Here is a 17601-nt window from a genome sequence, read left to right as displayed (position 1 = left end):
GGCTCCAAGTGAGCACTGCGTGGCAGTCCCGGTGCTGGAGAGCGGCTGACTATTGATAAAATGTGTCCCTCTGCGCTTTCCAAATTAAGACGACATTTAACTGAGAGCTTGCTGGCTCGCCTGCTCACTCCGTCTCCCAGGGGACAGAGCCTATCTTGGTGGAAACTGTTTTGAACATGTCCAAAGTCTCAGCTTTGACATCTTGGCTGATGTCAAGAAGTTTCTGTAACCTTCCTGTTCAGCACACCCAGTTCTGTCACCATATGCGCCGTGGCGTTCTCAGTCTGTTGTGGGAAAAGTGCAGCTGTCAGCGTGCGAGGAGGGGCGCGGGAAGAACCCCAGGCCTCACGGACGGCCACCCCGACCGGATCAAAGACCTCTCGCCTCAGAGCAGGAGCAGCAGCCAGGACTTCTCCAGGTTGTGCGGGGGAGCCGAGCGGAGGCACAGCCTGCAGGGTTGCAGTGGGCCTTCATCGTATTTAGGTCCGAGACCCCTGTGAGAGTCTGATGAAAGCGCCTGCCCTTTCCACAGAAAACTGCTGCTCCTTCCCAGTCTTGCATGTACTGCAGCAGGCTCGGAGATGCTGAGGCTCCACTGGGAACCCCGGGTGAAGAGGCCTTGATGTATTAGAAAGAATATCTTCTCCATCCCAGATCCAAACCCTAGCTCTGCCGCGGGGCCTGGGGCAAGCTGTCTGCCGTTTCTGCCTTTCTCTATCGCCGGCTATAAAATGAGGAGTTGAAATAGGTCAAGTCCAGACTCCTCACGACTGGACTCGCCCGTGTCTGGGGAGGGTTGGGGCATGTCACAGCAGGGCTGCGGAACCTTCTGGAGGTCACATGTTCCTTTGAGAAGATGGGAACTTGTGCATTCTGCCCGGAAAGATGCCTGTATGCAAGTTGTGACTAATTTTTTGGGGGGAGGGGGGTTCAAGGGCTACAGCTTTAGGACTTTGTGACCCCGAGGCATGCCATGGTCCAGCAGCTGCACTTCCTTAGGTCCCCTCCTTCCCTCGTCTCTGCACCTGCCAACATCAGCTCTGCACTAGGAGTCTACCAGCCGGTGAGGAGTCAGCACCAGCTGCCCTAGCAGTGTCACTCAGACTTGGTTCTTCCATAACGGAGCCACGTTTTCCTAAGGCAGCCTTACTCAGAGCTCCGGTATTGACAGAAGGGTCCTGTGACCCCCGTGTGTACCCAGTTCTTCACTCACACACCCCCTCAACAAGTTCACCAGCAAGTGTTGCCCTGTGCCAGACAGCTAGCCCCTCTCAGGGACCCAGAGACCCACACAGAAGATCACCGGTCTCTTGTCGTGAGGCCACTGTGGCCGGGAGGGGCTTGATCAGGACCCAGAGACTCCAACCTTGGACCCCTGACCACCTGTGTGGGGGCCTCGTTTTCTTCAGTCGTAGAAAGGAGCGGTGACAGCGATGCCAGACTGTTCAGGTTTCGAGGAGGCCCCGCAGTCCCCAGTGGGCAGTATAATTGGCCTGATTTGATGGACAGTGGGTGTGGGCAATGAACTCGAGCAGGGACAAAAGGAGGCGCAGACAGAGGAACGTCCAATGTCTGCGAGACATTTAGAAGCTTGCCAACTGCCTGCGTGGAATTTTCCTGGAAAATCACAAAGCTGAACCCTGGGAAAACAGTGGCTGTTCTTCATCCCCACCCCCAACCCACCTCTGGAAAGCCGGCTGCTGTCAGTGTCGATTGCAGAGACCCAGGTCACACGCTGGCCTCTGGGGCCGGCATTCCCAGATCTGAATGCTCGCAGGACAGGCCACCTGTGGACGGGGAGGGGTGACTTCTGCACCTTCTGTGCCGTAGCAAAGGGCAGGGGCCTGTGCCGGGACAGGGGGCCCATGCTCCTTCAGCACGGGTGTGTGCATGCGAGGCCGAGGGGTTCAGGAGGGGGGCTCAGGCTAGTCCACCACTGGCAGAAGCTGCCCTTGGGGCTTTTCCTTTTCTTTGCCTTGGCTGGCAGCCTTGGGCCAGGGCTGAGGGTGTGAATGAATGTTGGACCAGTCCGGATCCAAATCCTGGCTCCATCTCTCCCCCCTGCTCAATCTTGGGAGAAACTCAACCTTCCTGAGCCTCATACTGCTTGTCTGTGAAATGGGGATAACAATCCCTGCCTCCCAGAGTCTACGGAAAATCAAACGAAACCCTAACTATAAAGCTGGGTGCCTGGCTCATGGAAATGCTCTATAAATAGTCATGCTTTTCTTAGCCCTAATTTTCCAGCTTGGAAGCAGATCCTTTGCTGGAGGCAAGAGGTCAAGAGCATGTGCGTCCATCGTTTGTGTACCTGTCACCAGTGGGGCAGCATCGGCATGCCCCACTCCCAGCCAGGCCCACCAGGACTTTCTTCCCAAGGGCCAGGTGACAAAGAACCCTCCTCACTCTGTCACTCGTACCTGTCTTTCCCGAAAGGTGCACACGGGAGAGCAGACTGCCTTGTTTTCTTTATTAGTAGGGCAGGGAGCATTGCCTGGCACCCCAGGACCTGGTGCCCTGATCCCGAGCTACCCAACAAGGCCACCTCCTGCTCATGGGATGCTCGTGGCATCCATCCTGCTGCAGGGTGCACCCTCCCCACCCTGCTTGTGTTTTGCCAGCAAACACTTATCTCAGCCACAAACTGTCCCTGGACAGAGCCCGTCATAAGGGGCTGCTCCAGGCAGTCCACTGTCACCCCTGGGGCCATCGCCTCCTCTGTGGGGACAGCATTAGTCACCCTCAAGTTCTCCACAATGTCAAAAACCAGGTCCCCAGGCCTGGCCTCTCTAACATCTCTCAAGACCTCTGCTTCTTGGATTCAGAGGCACCCAGGGTGTGCTCCTGGGCACCTGCTGCTGCTGTCACTGCCACTCTGGCCCTCGACCCCCTTCTTTCCACCTGGGCCCTCCTGCACTTCCAGGCCGGAGGTTCTGCCCGTGGCCAGGTCCAGACTGAGGGTCCTCCCACAGACCGAGAGCCGCCGCAGTGCCTCGGAGGCGGCCTCCACGGGCACGCTGGACCGCTGCTCCAGCAGCATCTCCAAAAGCGAGCTCATCTCCGACAGGAAGGTGCTGGCCAGTCGTGTGCCGGCCGGGCTCAGCTCGGGCCCTGCCTCCTTGCCGAACGTCTGGAAGGTTCTTGGTTCTTCCGAGGCTGCAGCGTCGGGAGAGATCACGTTGTCGCGGTAGTTGGTGGTGAGGGGCAAGGACAGCCTGGCCATCCAGGCAGGGTCGGGGACGCTCAGCCGATCCAGGGCCAGGCCTGCGGGTGGGAGGAGGGGCACAGTGAGGCTGGGCCCAGGGAAGAGCAGGCGGCAGGGGTGGGGCCATGGGCAGGGCGAGGGCAGTGGACAAAGGAGGGAAGGGAAATGGTAGGGGACGGATGGGGTGGCCAGAGGGGGACAGGAAGGAAGAGGCCCTGACAAGGAAGCCAGGAGGCAGGAAGGCAAAGACTGAAGCCCCCGTGAGCTGGGTGGGGAGGAGGCGGGAGGGGCTGGAGGCCCAGGACTGGAAATCAGCTGATTCTAAAGAATTTCCCCGCTCCATGGTGCATTTCAGGTCCAGCTGTCTGCTACCGAACCCAGCCAGGGCTTTCACCCCTTAAGGTAGAATTTTCCCTGGGGGCACCGCCTTTGTTAGACAAAGCCGCAGCTCCTAGCTTGGCTGCCTTCTGCTTCCATCCCTAATAGCACTTAGTAGGTGCTGAGCAAGTTACATGTTTATCTCATTCACCCTCTGCACAAACCTGTGTGGTCAAGAGTATGGTCCCCATTCTATGAATGGGGAAACAGGAGCCCAGCGTAGGTAGGTAAGCCACACATCAAGGCTACCCGACCTGCATTTGACCCTAGGTCCCATGGCTCGGAAGCCTTGGGGGCCGCAGTCCCCTACCCACTCTCTGAGGCTTCTAGACTGGCTGGGCTGCAGCTGCCTGCCTGAGGGCTCTCCCAGGAGAGAAACTAGGGCAGCTTCAGGGCTGGGAATTTTTTTTTTCTGACAGAGTTAGACAGTGAGAGAGAGACAGAGAGAAAGGTCTTCCTTTTCTGTTGGTTCACCCCCCCCAAAGTGGCCGCTATGGCCAGTGTGTTGTGGCCGGCATGCTGCGCCCATCTGAAGTCAGGAGCCAGGTGCTTCCTCCTGGCTCCCATGCGGGTGCAGGGCCCAAGGACCTGGGCCATCCTCCACTGCACTTCCAGGCCACAGCAGAGAGCTGGACTGGAAGAGGGGCAACCAGGACAGAATCCAGCGCCCCGACCGAGACTAGAACAGGTATGCCGGCACCGCAGGCGGAGGATTAGCCTAGAGAGCCGCGGTGCCAACCCAGTTTTTTTTTTTTTTTTTTTAGGGTTGAGAATTTAAAAACTTGTCCCCTGGGTCCCCAAAGCCACATTTCTTGTTCCATCTCTTCAGCAGAAAGTCATCCTCCAAACACTAGCCCCAGAGGTGAAGCCAGAGGACAGGAAGGCAAGTCTGTGATGTAGTGGAGAAATGGTCTTTTTGAAAACACTTGTGGCCGGCGCCGTGGCTTAACAGGCTAATCCTCCGCCTTGCGGCGCAGGCACACCGGGTTCTAGTCCAGGTCAGGGCACCGGATTCTGTCCCGGTTGCCCCTCTTCCAGGCCAGCTCTCTGCTATGGCCTGGGAAGGCAGTGGAGGATGGCCCAAGTCCTTGGGCCCTGCACCCGCATGGGAGACCAGGAGAAGCACCTGGCTCCTGGCTTCGGATCAGCGAGATGCGCCGGCCTCAGCGGCCATTGGAGAGTGAACCAATGGCAAAAAGGAAGACCTTTCTCTCAGTCTCTCTCTCTCTCATTATCCACTCTGCCTGTCAAACAAACAAACAAACAAACAAAAAAACACTTGTGTGTGGTGAGGGGTGCACAATACCTACTTTATTCTTCTTAGTGTTTGCATAAGGTTAGCCATTTTGAAGTATGCGCCAAATGAAAGCCTGGATCTGTCAGTGTTAACTGACACCACCCCGGACAGAAGTGATCTGTTCTGTTTATGTATGTATTTTTCTCCATGAACCAAATACTTATGTAATTTGAAAAAGTTACCCCAAAGTAGAGCCAAATCTGATATATATCAGAGATTCTCTATTTTGCATTCAGTGCTGGACCATGCAGGAGGTAAGGCCAGGCAGGGCCCCTCGCCTGCTGGGTCCTGGGGTCTGGCCCCACGCTGGGGGTCTGGCTCCCAAGTGAGCGCTTGTTGAACAACTGAAGGATCAGAGAGGAGGAGAGAGGCCTGGAGTGACAGCACCACTCCTCATCACGCCCCTTTCCAGCTGCGGGTGAGTGCCTGGGTCTGATTTCCCTGTGTTGCCCCTTAGGGTCAGCAAGACCTTGGGAAAAGGTCCCTGAGCCCCCAGCAGTACTCTTGTCTGCCATTGTGAGCATCCACTGAGCCCATCCAGTCAGTACAGGGTCCTGGTCACATCCTCAGGCCGGGCTTTTGTCTGAAGCAGCAAGACACACACACCAGGAGCCCCGTGGCAGTCAGGCCCTGGGTGCATGAGGGTTCTCATTCTCCACTTCCTTCCTGGCCCCACCTCCTCCCAGGCTCAGTGCCCTCTGGACTGTGGGGAGGCAGGACCTCGGGAATTGAGCCTGCAGCCAGAGCTGGGCATAGAGACAGAATCCAAAGCGGCAGCCGCCAGCACTGTGTGGTTCAAGAGCACTGCAAAGGCAGCTGGGAAGGTGGAGGAACTGAAGATTTCACTTGATTTCCTTTTGATTCATTTACATTTAAATAGCCACATGTGGACCGTGGCTGCTGCACTGAACAGCACGGCTCTAAAACTCGGAGCCACACTGCTTGCGTTAATAACTATGAGTAACCATTAACACTATTAACCCACCCCTACCCTCAGTCTCTCCTTTATGAAATGGGAATCCTGAACAGCCCCTATTTCCCAGGATTTTCTCATGAGCCCATAGAGTGCCCCACAAATGGCGGCTACGTTTTTTAGTGGAGGAAAGAGAAGTCGCTGCCTCACCTTTGGGGGGTGTGCAGCCACTTGCAGCAAGGAAGAGATGAACTAGAGACACAGCCACAGCACAGAGGTGGTCGGACGAGCAGCGTGCTCAGCAGGAGAAACCACCAGTGTGGCAGGGGGAAGGTGGGAAGGAGACTACCGCCAGCAGATTCTTGAATTAAGGTCCAAGGAACCGGGCCTGCTGTGGCACTGTGGGTTAGGCTGCCGCCTGCAACACGGGCATCCCACATCGTAGTGCTGGTTCAAGTCCCAGCTGCTCTACTTCCAATCTAGCTCCCCACCAATGAGCCTGGAAAGGCAGTAGAAAATGGCCCGAGTGCTTGGGCCCCTGCCAACTGCATGGGAGTCCCAAAGGGAGTTCTGGCTTCAGCCTGGCCCAGCACTGGCCATTGCAGCCATTCGGACAGTGAACTAGAGAATGGAGAACTAAAAAAATAAAGTTCAAGTAACACAGCTAGTGCCAAAACTAGTCATTTTTCCTACAAAAAATTATTTTGGTTTGAATTAGAGGCATTAGCATTGTAGAGGGTTGACTCAGTTCCCATGCTAAAAGGATATTTCACCACACCAAAGACATGCCAGTGACTGCTTTAGGGGGATGCCTGTATCTCAGCTTCCAATGTAGCTTCTTGCTAATATGCCTGAGAGGCGGCAGACGATGGGATGGCCCAAGTACTCGGGGTTCTGCCACCCATGCAGCTGACCCAGGTGGAGTTCCTGAATCCTAGTGAGCCAACAGTCTTTCCTTTTCTCTCTATCATTCTGCCTTTCAAATAAATGAATAAACCTTTTAAAATTAAACTAAGTTGAGGCCGGCACCATGGCTCAACAGGCTAATCCTCCGCCTTGCGGCACCAGCACACCAGATTCTAGTCCCGGTTGGGGCGCCGGATTCTGTCCCGGTTGCCCCTCTTCCAGGCCAGCTCTCTGCTATGGCCCGGGAAGGCAGTGGAGGATGGCCCAAGTGCTTGGGCCCTGTACCCCATGGGAGACCAGGAAAAGCACCTGGCTCCTGCCTTCAGATCAGCGCGGTGCGCCGGCTGCAGCGCGTGGGCCACGGTGGCCACTGGAGGGTGAACCAACGGCAAAGGAAGACCTTTCTCTCTGTCTCTCTCTCACTGTCCACTCTGCCTGTCAAAAAAAAAAAATTAAACTAAGTTGATCATCAAAGGGGAACCTCATCTTGAAGCAGACACACGCTTTCTGGGGCTGACGCTGCTCCCAGGTGCAGGGTGCCTGTCTCCTTGCACCGGAATGGAGCACGAAGGCCGTGGGGGCAGAGGCGGGTTCGGGGTACCCTGGGGAGTCCCTACCAGTGTGTGGGTCCAGCAGGCTTGACAGCTCTTCCTCCAGCAGCCGCTTCACAGACAGGTCCTCTTCAGGGTCCACGGGCCCTTCCTCCTGGTCTGGTTCTGTTGGGCCGCCAGTGCCGGCACCTGGGCCATCCGTGTCTGGGACTGCACTTCTGGAAAGGAAACCAAGGGGGCCACGAGTGAGGCGCTTCCCACACTCATTTGCTCCTTCGTGCTCATCAACACCTGTCTGTGCAACCTCGTAGGGAGCTGGGACCCAGCGTCGGGGCAGCCTGGTTATGGGGTCCCAGCCCTCCTGCCTGCTGCTTCTTCATCTGCACAGTGGGAGTCGCCAGCGACACCGGCTCAGGTGGTGTCGTGAGGGTGAAATGAGACACTGCAGGAAAGGGACTTGGTATGCAGTGGGTGCTTAATACGCCCTTTGTGTCTGGGAGGCTGAGTGCTCCCTCCTCCCTGTGTTAGGCCAAGCTCCAGACCAGAAGAGCGGACCTGTGGAGAGTGCCACTGAGTTTGGACACCCAGGAAGTGGCTCCGAATCCACCATCTGCACCCGGTCTCCAGCCAGACCCTCCTTCCCACAATCTCTTGAAGACGGCGTGAGAAGGCAGCCAAGGGCCTTGAAGGCCCAGGAGCCCCTGCTGGCTGCTGTGTTTGGTGGGAAGGTGCCAAATGGGTGTGACAACGATAACCTGTGCATGCGCCATCTCATTCGCACCCTTCGCACTTGCATGGGGTTCTCTTGCTATCAACCTCATCTTACAAACGAGAAAGCCAAGACACATAAAGATTTTGCAGCTCGCCCAGGTGGTACAGCATGAGTTCAAGTCCAGGCCACTGGGACTCTGGCATCTGGGTACGGTTGGGGCTCAGAAAACAAAACCCGCAGGGAAGGCCTTGGTCTCAAAGTCTCTGACTTCTCCAGCCCTCCTGTCTCTTACTCCTCCTTCTCCCCTGGGGCAAGTCATGGAAACCAGAATTCCTCTTCTCCAAGGCAGATCAGAGAAATCAGAACTGCTTTTCCCCAGGGCCAGGCATTAAACCTGAAACCATGACCCTAATGTCCTTCTTTGTAGCCGAAAAGAAATTCTCTGCTCTGGTTTTGTGGTTGCAGGTCTAAGACCCTAAGACGCTCATCCCAGAAGGGTCCTGTCCCACACCTTGGGGGAGAGAAAGCTGCCCCGGGAGGCTGAGAACACTGAACACACGGCCCTGCTGGGTTTCCCCACTCGGTCTATTACCATCAGCTCACACCCTCGTTGTCCAATCGTATTTCTATACAGCTGTCCATGCCCCCTCAAAGCTTCGTCTACTCAAAGATAAAGAGTGCTTCTGGGGTCTTTGGATCTTCCATCTAAGGTCTCCTGTGTCACATAAAGCCACCATCAAATGTATTTGTTACAGCTTTTCTCAGCAGATTCAAAACACTGATCTTCAGGGGGAAAAGCTGAACTTTTCTCCAGTACTCGCCCCAGTACTGCACTACCCCTCACGGTGCTTGCAAAAATGAAGTTACTAATTGTTAGGGCAGGAATACCGACCCAGGAGTTAGCAGCCCTGAGACCCGGCCATGCTCTGCAACCTTAGGGCAAAGTCACTGCAGGGGGAAAGGGCTTAGTGTTGCTTGCACACCCATTATGTGCCAGGCAGCATCACTTGTGCCCCCACTATGTGCCAGGCACTGGACCAGGGACATGGAGCACACTTGATCGTTAAATCCTCACCCCAGCGCTACAAGTTCTACAGCCAATGACAGAAGCCCTGCGAGCTTATCTGACTTGCTCCAGTTTACATGGTTGCTTTAGATGGAACATTTTAGCAGCTCGGTGTCTCCACCAAGGAGTAAGATTGATGGGATGCCCTCCTGAGGCTTCATCCATCTTAGGACTTCCCAAAGGGACACAACCACACGTCCACCTCCTTGCTGGGGAGGCATCATCTCATGTCTGTGGGTCGGGAGAGGGAAAGGTGAAAGCCAGAGCCAATTTATAGCACCTCTGTAGTCAGGGGACAGAGACACAGAGCCTCAGGGATGAAGTCATTTCCTTCGTGACTACGGGCCCTGTAAATACTGTACTATAAATACGGTCGCCCCAGGGCCAGGCCCCCCCACCAAGGGGGATGGCTGCCTCTGCTGTCCTCTCCCAGGGGACCAGTGTCTAGGATGTGCTCACAGATGTGACCAGTGTCTAGGATGTGCAGCTCACAGAGGCTGCAGGGATGAGGGGCGGGCGGTGGGGACCTTGGGAAGTCGGGCGTGTAGGGGATGGGGGGAGCTACGTGCCGCTTACCTGCCGGCGCTGCCAGGCTTGGCCAAGTACTTATTTCCCCGGTGGTTTGGTTTGGGCTGGAATTGGCCCTGATGTAGCAAGGACAGCAGCTGGGAGATTTGCTACAAGACAGGAAAAATCTGTTGATTCCACACAATTCCGAGTCAGCACACTTCCTCGCCGGATGTTTCCCTCAATGCCGGGGCTTTCTTTTTATAGTCTTTCCTCTGGCTTCAGATGTTTGTGGGATCGGATGGGGGTTGGTGCTGCATGATGGAGACAGGGACCTGAGCGGGCAGGTTCCCTGCTTCGCCACATCACCCACCCCAGCACCTGTGTGTCTGGGGGAGAGCGTGGGGACCCACCAGGCCGTCCCCTCACACTCATTCCCCCAAGTGACCTGCTCCTATTGGCCCCTGGGGAATGGAGTGGAAAAGACATTTCCTGGCCATAAATTCATTGTTCCTTTAAAGAATGTTTTCTTGTTTATTTTTGTTATATTTGAAGCTGGGATGGGGGGCAGGGTGGAGAAAGAGAGATCTCTTCCATCTGCTGGTTCATTCACCAAATGCCTGCAACCAATGAGGCTGGGCCAGGCTGAATCCAGGAGCCTGGAACTCAATCCAGGTGTCGCGTGCGGGTGGCCAGGCCCCAGGTGCTGGAGCCCTCACCTGCTGCCTCCCCAGGTGCTCATTATCAGGAAGCTGGAGTTGGGAGAGGAGCTGGGACTGGAACTCAGGCACTCCGATGCGGGGACTTAACCACTGCAAGTGCCTGCCTCTCCTTGTCCTTCTCTCCTTGGGTGGAATTCAGACACTCGGGCCACTTGTGGGCCAGATATCAGATTGTGTTTTAGAGAAGCCAGGTGATATACAGAATCATTTACTCATCCTTCCATCAGTCAGTGAGTACTTAGGAAGTGCTTGGTACTAGGCATGGTGCTTGCTATGGGAATAGGAAGGAGTGCTGTGGCTAGCCTCAGGGAGCGCACTGTCGGGTTCAGGGCGGGGGACAGGGCTATGGTCACCGCAGGGACTGGATCTGGGTGTTGGGAGAGGATGAGGGTCTGTGAGAGAAGTGGTGGCAGGGGCTCTCAGCCCAACTTGGAGCAGGGAGGAAGTGGCATAGGTGGTGCAGGGGATGTTTATGCACTTAGGGGAACAAACATTTATTGAGCACCTGCTGCATGCCGGATACCTTTCCTGAGATCCACAGGATCCACAGGAGTTTGGCAGGTGGAAAGAGAGTGAGCATCTGGGCAGAGGGTGAAGGGGGCTTTAGGCGGAAGCACTGGATGCTGAAAGGTCAAAAGAGATGGCAGAGGGTGTGCGAGAGGTCGGGGCCAGACCCCGTAGGGCGCTGTGAGTGAGAAGCCACAGAGCAAGTCTTGGGAGGCAGAGTCCTAGCTCAAGGTCGTTTCTGGCTTGTTGATGAAGGGCAGGCTTTTAGTTAGACCTCACACATCAGCTTCCTCATCTCTAAAGTGAGGCTGGCACTGTCAGGATGAGTTAGGTGGCTTGAAAATGTTGGAAAGTCTCTCTGAATGCAAGGAGCTTGGGTCGTCCCATCTGGAAGCATTGCTCCCGCTTCCTGGGCCCACTCACTCCTCACTGGGGAGGCCCAGGAGCACCAGCCTCAGCAGAGAGTTGGGAGAGGAGGTGGCCAGGACAGGGATTTCCCTGGGCCTTGAGAGGGCCAGGGTCCCGCTGCTGGCCTCGGGGCAGACCCTACCTCCCCCCTCAGGCCCAGGAGCCCTCCTAAGCCGCCTGCCCTCCTTGGCCCGGGTGCCAGCTGACGTGCCAGGGACCCTCCCTGCAGGCCAGCCTCTGGGCTGAGCATCGTCATTCGGGGTCACTTTGCAGTTACAGTCCAGACTCCGGAGTCCAGTTACGCTGGGGGTCACACCTAAATCTCTCTTCTCTACGTCCCCTCTGTGTGGCTTTGACCGATTACCTAAGCACCTGAGGTTCTGTTTCCTCAGGAGTAAAACAGTAAGGGGTGGGTATTGTGGCACGGTGAATTCAGCCACCGCTCAGAACATTTGAATCCCATGTCAGTTCCTGGGCTGAAGCCAGCATTTCCAATACAGCATCCTGCTGATGCCCCTGGGGGGCAGCGGGTAATGGCCCGAGGGCTCAAGTTCCTGCCACCCATACGGGAGACCCAGATGGCGTTCCTGGCTCCTGGTTTTGGCCTGACCTAGCCCTGCCCGTGGCAGACTTTGGTAAGTGATCCAGGGGGTAGAAGATCTTTCCTCTCTCTCTCTCTCTCTCTCTGTCATTTTGCCTTTCAATAAATAAACACATTTTTTAAAAAGTGAATAATAATGAGAGTATGATCATGTCATACTGTCGAGGAACAGGTTTTTTTTTTTTTTTTTTTTTTTTTCTTAATGAAGAATGGGACTGGGAATGGGAGAGGGAGGAGGATGTAGGGGTGGGAGTGGGGCGGGAGAGCAGGTATGACGGGAAGAATTTGTACTCATTAAATAAACAGTTTCTTTGGAGAAAAAAATAAAAAGCAATCATACTTTCAAAAAAAATCACATCATAGTTCAAATGAGATTCAAATGAGTGAGAGCATATACATTACTTATTAATAGATCCCATGATAAACTCAACGAGTATCTGTTGTATATAATCTCATTTAATCCCTGCAGTAACCCAAGGGAATAGATTTCATTATACCCATTGTGCAGAGTTAAAACCGAGGCTCACAGCCGCTACATAGCAGTCAGTTTCAGGACTGGAATTTGACCTCAGAGCTGACTGCACTGTGGAGCTGTGTTGCTGGAAAGACGTGAGGGTCAGGCATCTCAGCTCTTGTAGACCCCAGATGGCCAGTTTCTTTCCATCATGAGGTCACGCCTAGGGCCTGCTCCCTGTGGTCTTGGACACCAGTGGCCAGCCTAGCGTTTGACCCAAAGAGCTCATCCGAAAAGCACTTGTTGAATGAATGAATGAAAGAACAAACGGCTCTGAGCAATTTCTGGGTCTGGTAGAGCCCAGGACAACATTCCGAACAGAATAGCTGGGCCATCTCCAGGTGGCTTCCTGGGGAGGGGGCGGGGAAAGGAAGCTGTGTCCTTGCTGCACAGGAAACCCAAGCTGGTGGCCTGGCCAACCAGAAGTGTGCCTGGGGTGGGCAGCCAGGCCCAGTGAAAACCATCTGGGCCTGCGATCGGGCTCCCACGTGCCGGGGAAATCCTGGTGCACTTTATCCTTAACGATGCCATTTAACCCTCACCACCTCCTGTCCCCCACCCCTGGGAGGTAAACAGAGGACTTGCCCGGGCACGCCTGGCTCCTAAGTGGCTGTGTTGAACTTTGAACCCCACAGTGCTTAAGTTCTTTCTACTCCCTCCTCCTGCAGGCCAGCTATAAGCCCTGGGGTCCCAGGCAGGGCAACCGCAGCGGCCCCTGAGCCCGGAAGCAGGCTTGCTCCGCAAGTGGAGAGTGGAGAGGGGCCAGTTCCTGACAGAAGCAGTGACAGTCCTCGGCCGAGCGCTGGCGACACACCAAACACTGCTGTACAGGCAGGCCGCACTGACCCATTCTATCTTCAGGCACACTTAGGAGACGAGCTCTGTCAGCAGGAACATCTCCAACAGAGAAGCTGATCAACTGCCCTGTCACTCACAGCTAGGAAGAGTCACAGTCAGGATTCAGACAGGCAACCTTGCTCCAAAGCTTATATTCCTAACCTCTAGTTTCTCGCCAGGGCTGGTGAGGAAGTACTTCTCACCCATTAACTGACCCTAATCCTCAGGACGACTCGGTGTGAGGCACATTCTGTTACTATCATGCTTATAAAACTAAGGCTCAGAGACTGTAAGTAATTTTCCCAGGATCACACAGCAGAGCTCTCCTGATCTCAGAGCTCTGTCCAGAACCATTGCCCCCCAAAGCCTCTTAAAGGGCCAGCTGAACCCAAGGAACGAATTGGGGTGCCTGATGCTGCTGGTTGGGGGAGGAGGTGGCCAGAGAAAGAGCTGCCCATGCCCAAGGTACCTGAACGGGAGGCGAATCCACGGTGAGCTCCTCCACAGGGTTGCGCTCTGCGAAGGCGGCCACGGACAGCCGGACCAGGCTGCGCAGGATCTGTCGGGGCCCTGACTCTTTGTCAGGGGTCACTTTCCCATTGAGGTTCCTCTGCCGCCGCAGGGTCGCAGAGGAAGCTGGCGGGCTCAGGGGCACCTCCTGGCTGGCCTGGTCTCCAGCCAGCCTCCCTGTGGGGCTGCCCGCGGCCTTCAGGGGCCTGGAGCGTGACTGGCCCAGGGCGGGCTGGGGATCGGGGAGGCTCAGGTTCTCCCGGGAGGCGTTCCTCTGCCGAGGAAGGTTGAACAGGAGGTTGACCGTGTCCTGCAGCACCTCTGGGCTCTCGGCCAGCGATCCCTGGTTGCCTTGGTTACGCAGGGTCCGGTAGAGGGTCGGGGTGAGGTGACAGGGGGCCTGCAGGCAGGGGTCCCAGCCTGCTTCCACCAGGGCTTCCTTGCCCGCGTCCCTATGGGGTGGCCCGGCCTCACCAGGCTCATCGGCGTGGCCCCGGAGCACAGGCACCAGGTGGATGTCCGCCTTCTGAATGTGCTTCTGGGGCCTCTTGGGCTGGTGGCGGTAGGTGGACTCGGCCTCGCGACAGTTGTAGGCCCTGCTGTCCTTCTTCTCTGTCCGGCAGACGGACATGAACAGAGCCAAGCCCGAGCCAAAAGTAGCGAGCAGCACAGCCAGGCAGATGAGCGTCAGCACGGAGGGGCTCAGGGCCCCTGACTCCCGGGCCGAGTCTTTCAGGTGGTCCACGCTGCTGAAGAAGAGGACCCGCAGCAGGGCCTGGGTGTGCAAGGCGGGGCTGCCCCGGTCCTCCACCACGATCTCCAGCTCCCACGTGCTGCCAATGAGGCTGCTGGCGTTGGTGACGTTGACGAACAGCTGGCCCAGGTTGGGGCTGAGCACGAAGAGACCAGCTTCGTTCCCCTTCCGAATGCCGTAGACAAGCTCTGCATTCGGCCCCGAGTCTGCGTCTCTTGCCACGATGGTTGCCAGAAGGAATGGCTTGGAGCCGTGAGTGGCCAGGGATGGCGTGTGTGCACCTGCAGGACCCAAGCCACCAGGAGTCTCGATGGGCACCAGCAGCTGGCCCGTGGAGGCATTCACCAGCACCGAGAGGCTGGCTCGCCCTGCGCTGAGCACCGGCTGGATCACCTCTGGGGCGTTATCGTTGGCATCCAGCAGGCTGACCCACACGGAGACGCTGGCTGCAAGCTGGGGCTGGCCCCTGTCCTCCGCGATCACCTGGAACTCAAAGCCAGCCATCTCCTCATAGTCCAGCGACCTCTGCGCGGTGACCTCTCCTGTGGCTGAGTCAATAGCTACTAAGTGGGAAACTGGGGAGTCTTGGATGCGGTACACGATTTTCCCGTTGACGCCCAGGTCTTTGTCATGAGCCTTGACAGTGATGAGGTGAAGGAAGGGTAGGTTGTTCTCCCGAGTGGAGACCTCGTACCTGCTCTTCTCAAACACAGGGGCATTGTCATTGGCATCACCGATCTCAATGCTGAGCTGTTTGTCGGCTGACAAGGGCTGGGGCCCTTGGTCTTGGGCTAACACAGTGAGGGTGTATCGGGGCCACTGCTCTCTGTCCAGTGTGGCGTTGGTCAGCAGCATATACGTGTTGCCATTAGTCCTTTGCAGCCTGAAGTGGCCCAGCTCTTGGCTCAGCCAACAGTGGACCAGGCCATTGTTTCCCGAGTCCAAGTCCTGTGCCATGACAAGTGCAATGAAACTGTCCTTGGGGAGATCTTCTGACACCAGGGAGGGCTGGGAGGCCCAGGTGATGTGGATGCTTGGGGCGTTGTCGTTGACATCCAGAACCTTGATGAGAACTTTGCAGTGGGCTGGGATGGGATTGGGCCCCAGGTCCCTGGCCTGGACATCCACCTCATAGGCAGAGTCCCTCTCATAGTCCAGGGGCCTGCGCAGAATCACCTGGCCTGTCTTCGCGCCGATGCTGAAAGTGTCCAGCACCTGTGCAGGCACGTGCTTACCGAGGGAGAACTCCACCTCCCCGTTGGGGCCTTGATCAGGGTCGGTGGCCGTCAGGTTTACGAGGAGAGTGCCGGGGGCGGCATCTTCGCGGACTTCGAGCGCCAGAGAACTCTCTGCAAAAACCGGGCTGTTGTCGTTGGAGTCCAGGACGTTGACTTTGACCAAGCTGGTGCCTGACTTGGGGGGGCTCCCGCTGTCGTAGGCGGTTAATACCAGATCAAAGAACGAGTGCACCTCCCGGTCCAGCTCCTTCACCACCACGAGCTCTGCGTGCTTTGTGTCATCGGGCCCCACGATGACATCCAGGGCGAAGTGCTCACTGGGAGACAGGGCGTAGGAGTGCAGGGTATTCGGGCCGGTGTCTGGGTCGAGAGCTCTGTCCAGAGGGATGCGGGTGTGCAGGGAGGCGCTCTCCGAGATTTCCAGCTCCTGCTGGCCTTTGGGAAACTGAGGCTGGTGGTCATTGATATCCAGCACTTGGACCTCCACGTGGATCAGCGCTAACTCCCCGGCGGCGAGCACGTCGAAGGAGACCAGACAGGGGTCCCGCTGCCGGCAGAGCTGCTCTCGATCCAGCCGCCTCGCTGTGCTGAGCAAGCCGTTCTCGGAGTCCACCTGAATGGGGAGCGCCCGAGGCAGCTGCAGGACCTGGAAGGCAGCTCCGGTCCGCGGCCGCCGGTCCTCCCGGCCCAGTTGCTGGGACAGCTTCCCGATCACTGTGCCAGATGGCACTTCCTCCGTCACTTGGTATTTCACCGTGAGCGTGGCCACCTCCTGGCAGTCCCCTGATAGGAACAAGTAGCCCCCGGGCCCCCAGAGCCCCAGCAGAAGCCGCAGAAGTTGCATTGTGCTTACCGCCAGAGTGGGCTCGAGTCAGAAACCCCTACAGTTCTTTAAAGCCTGGACAAGTCCTCCAGGGTTTCCTGGACCGAGTGGTGAGCCCTGTTCTCCTGCCCCCAGACTTGCTGGCACCTCCTGGCCCCATAATTAAACACTCATGGGACAAGCAGGGTCTTCGGGAGAGCCCATCTTCCTCAGAAGCGATCTGAGAGCTCCAGGCATGGAGGAAATAGAATTGTCAGAGATGCCTGCCCCTTGCCGCAGCTCCGGTCGGTCCACTGCAGCTGTCGGGGGACCAGAGCCGGTCCAGGAGGGACTTGATCCGGGAGAGCAGGATGTGGGGCTCTGACTTCCAAACAGTTGCTAGGCTGGGGAAACAGAGAAGCAGCTTTTTCCTATGGAAACCCCACCTACAGGAAAAGGGAGGGCTGTGAGTTTCAATGCCAATTAGAGAAAGAGTGTTTCCTGTGAAGCCCAGTGGCCTGCCGCTGAGGAGCGACCAGACCAGCGGGAGGAGGAGGCCGGACGGGAAGGCGCTGTCCACGCAGGGAGGTGGCTTGGAGGGAGAGGGAGCCGGCCGCACTCCCTGCGTCTCCTCCCTGTCTCCCACGATTCTGTCCCCACTCTGACCCCCACCCCCGGGCTTGTTTACCTCTCCATCTCGCTCTACCTCATCATCCCTTTTTGTCTCCCTGGGAAGCCCTCACAGCAGAACGGCCAGCTCAGATCCTGACCCAGTGACTTGCCAGTTGCGTCATCTAGGGCCAGTCACTTAACCTCCCTGGGCGCCCCCTGACCTCGGGATTAGTGAGGATGGGAATGGGAACCCAAGGCCACTCAGCAGGAAGCTGTGAGGATTACACAGAACCACGCACAAAGTGCCTCGGCCTGGCCCCAGCCCCGAGCCACAGGGTCACTGGCCACTGGGTCGCTGGTGGCTGTTATCTGTACAACTCCTCCCAACTTGAGGCTGCCTCTGCCTTTTGCCTTGGGCCTGGGGCGGTCGCGTGAAGGTGCCCGTGGCCTTGGCTTCCACAGCTGACCTAACCGCCCGGCTGCCTCCCCTCCCCTTGCAGCCATCCATTGTTCTCTGCATCTGTCCAGACTTCCCTGTCTGGGGAAGCCCCAGCCTCCGCT

At 56.8% G+C, this 17601-nt stretch overlaps 1 protein-coding gene across 1 annotated transcript; it reads right to left on the bottom strand.

Annotated features, from left to right (window-relative positions):
- Positions 1 to 2456: 2456 nt before the first annotated feature.
- On the bottom strand, positions 2457 to 16800 carry PCDH12 (protocadherin 12). Its single transcript, XM_062189743.1, has 4 exons — positions 13594 to 16800; positions 9605 to 9705; positions 7317 to 7468; positions 2457 to 3264 (listed from the first exon to the last, which is right to left on the bottom strand). Exons 1-4 carry the CDS (start codon positions 16468 to 16470, stop codon positions 2822 to 2824), a joined length of 3573 nt encoding a protein of 1190 aa, XP_062045727.1. The 5' UTR covers positions 16471 to 16800; the 3' UTR covers positions 2457 to 2821.
- Between the last annotated feature and the right edge of the window lie 801 nt (positions 16801 to 17601).

Source organism: Lepus europaeus, chromosome 4 (assembly GCF_033115175.1).
Source record: "Lepus europaeus isolate LE1 chromosome 4, mLepTim1.pri, whole genome shotgun sequence".
In the NCBI taxonomy this organism is placed as follows: domain Eukaryota; kingdom Metazoa; phylum Chordata; class Mammalia; order Lagomorpha; family Leporidae; genus Lepus; species Lepus europaeus.
The sequence above is the reverse complement of the archived record's forward strand: the minus strand, read 5'-3'. Positions and strand labels throughout refer to the sequence as shown.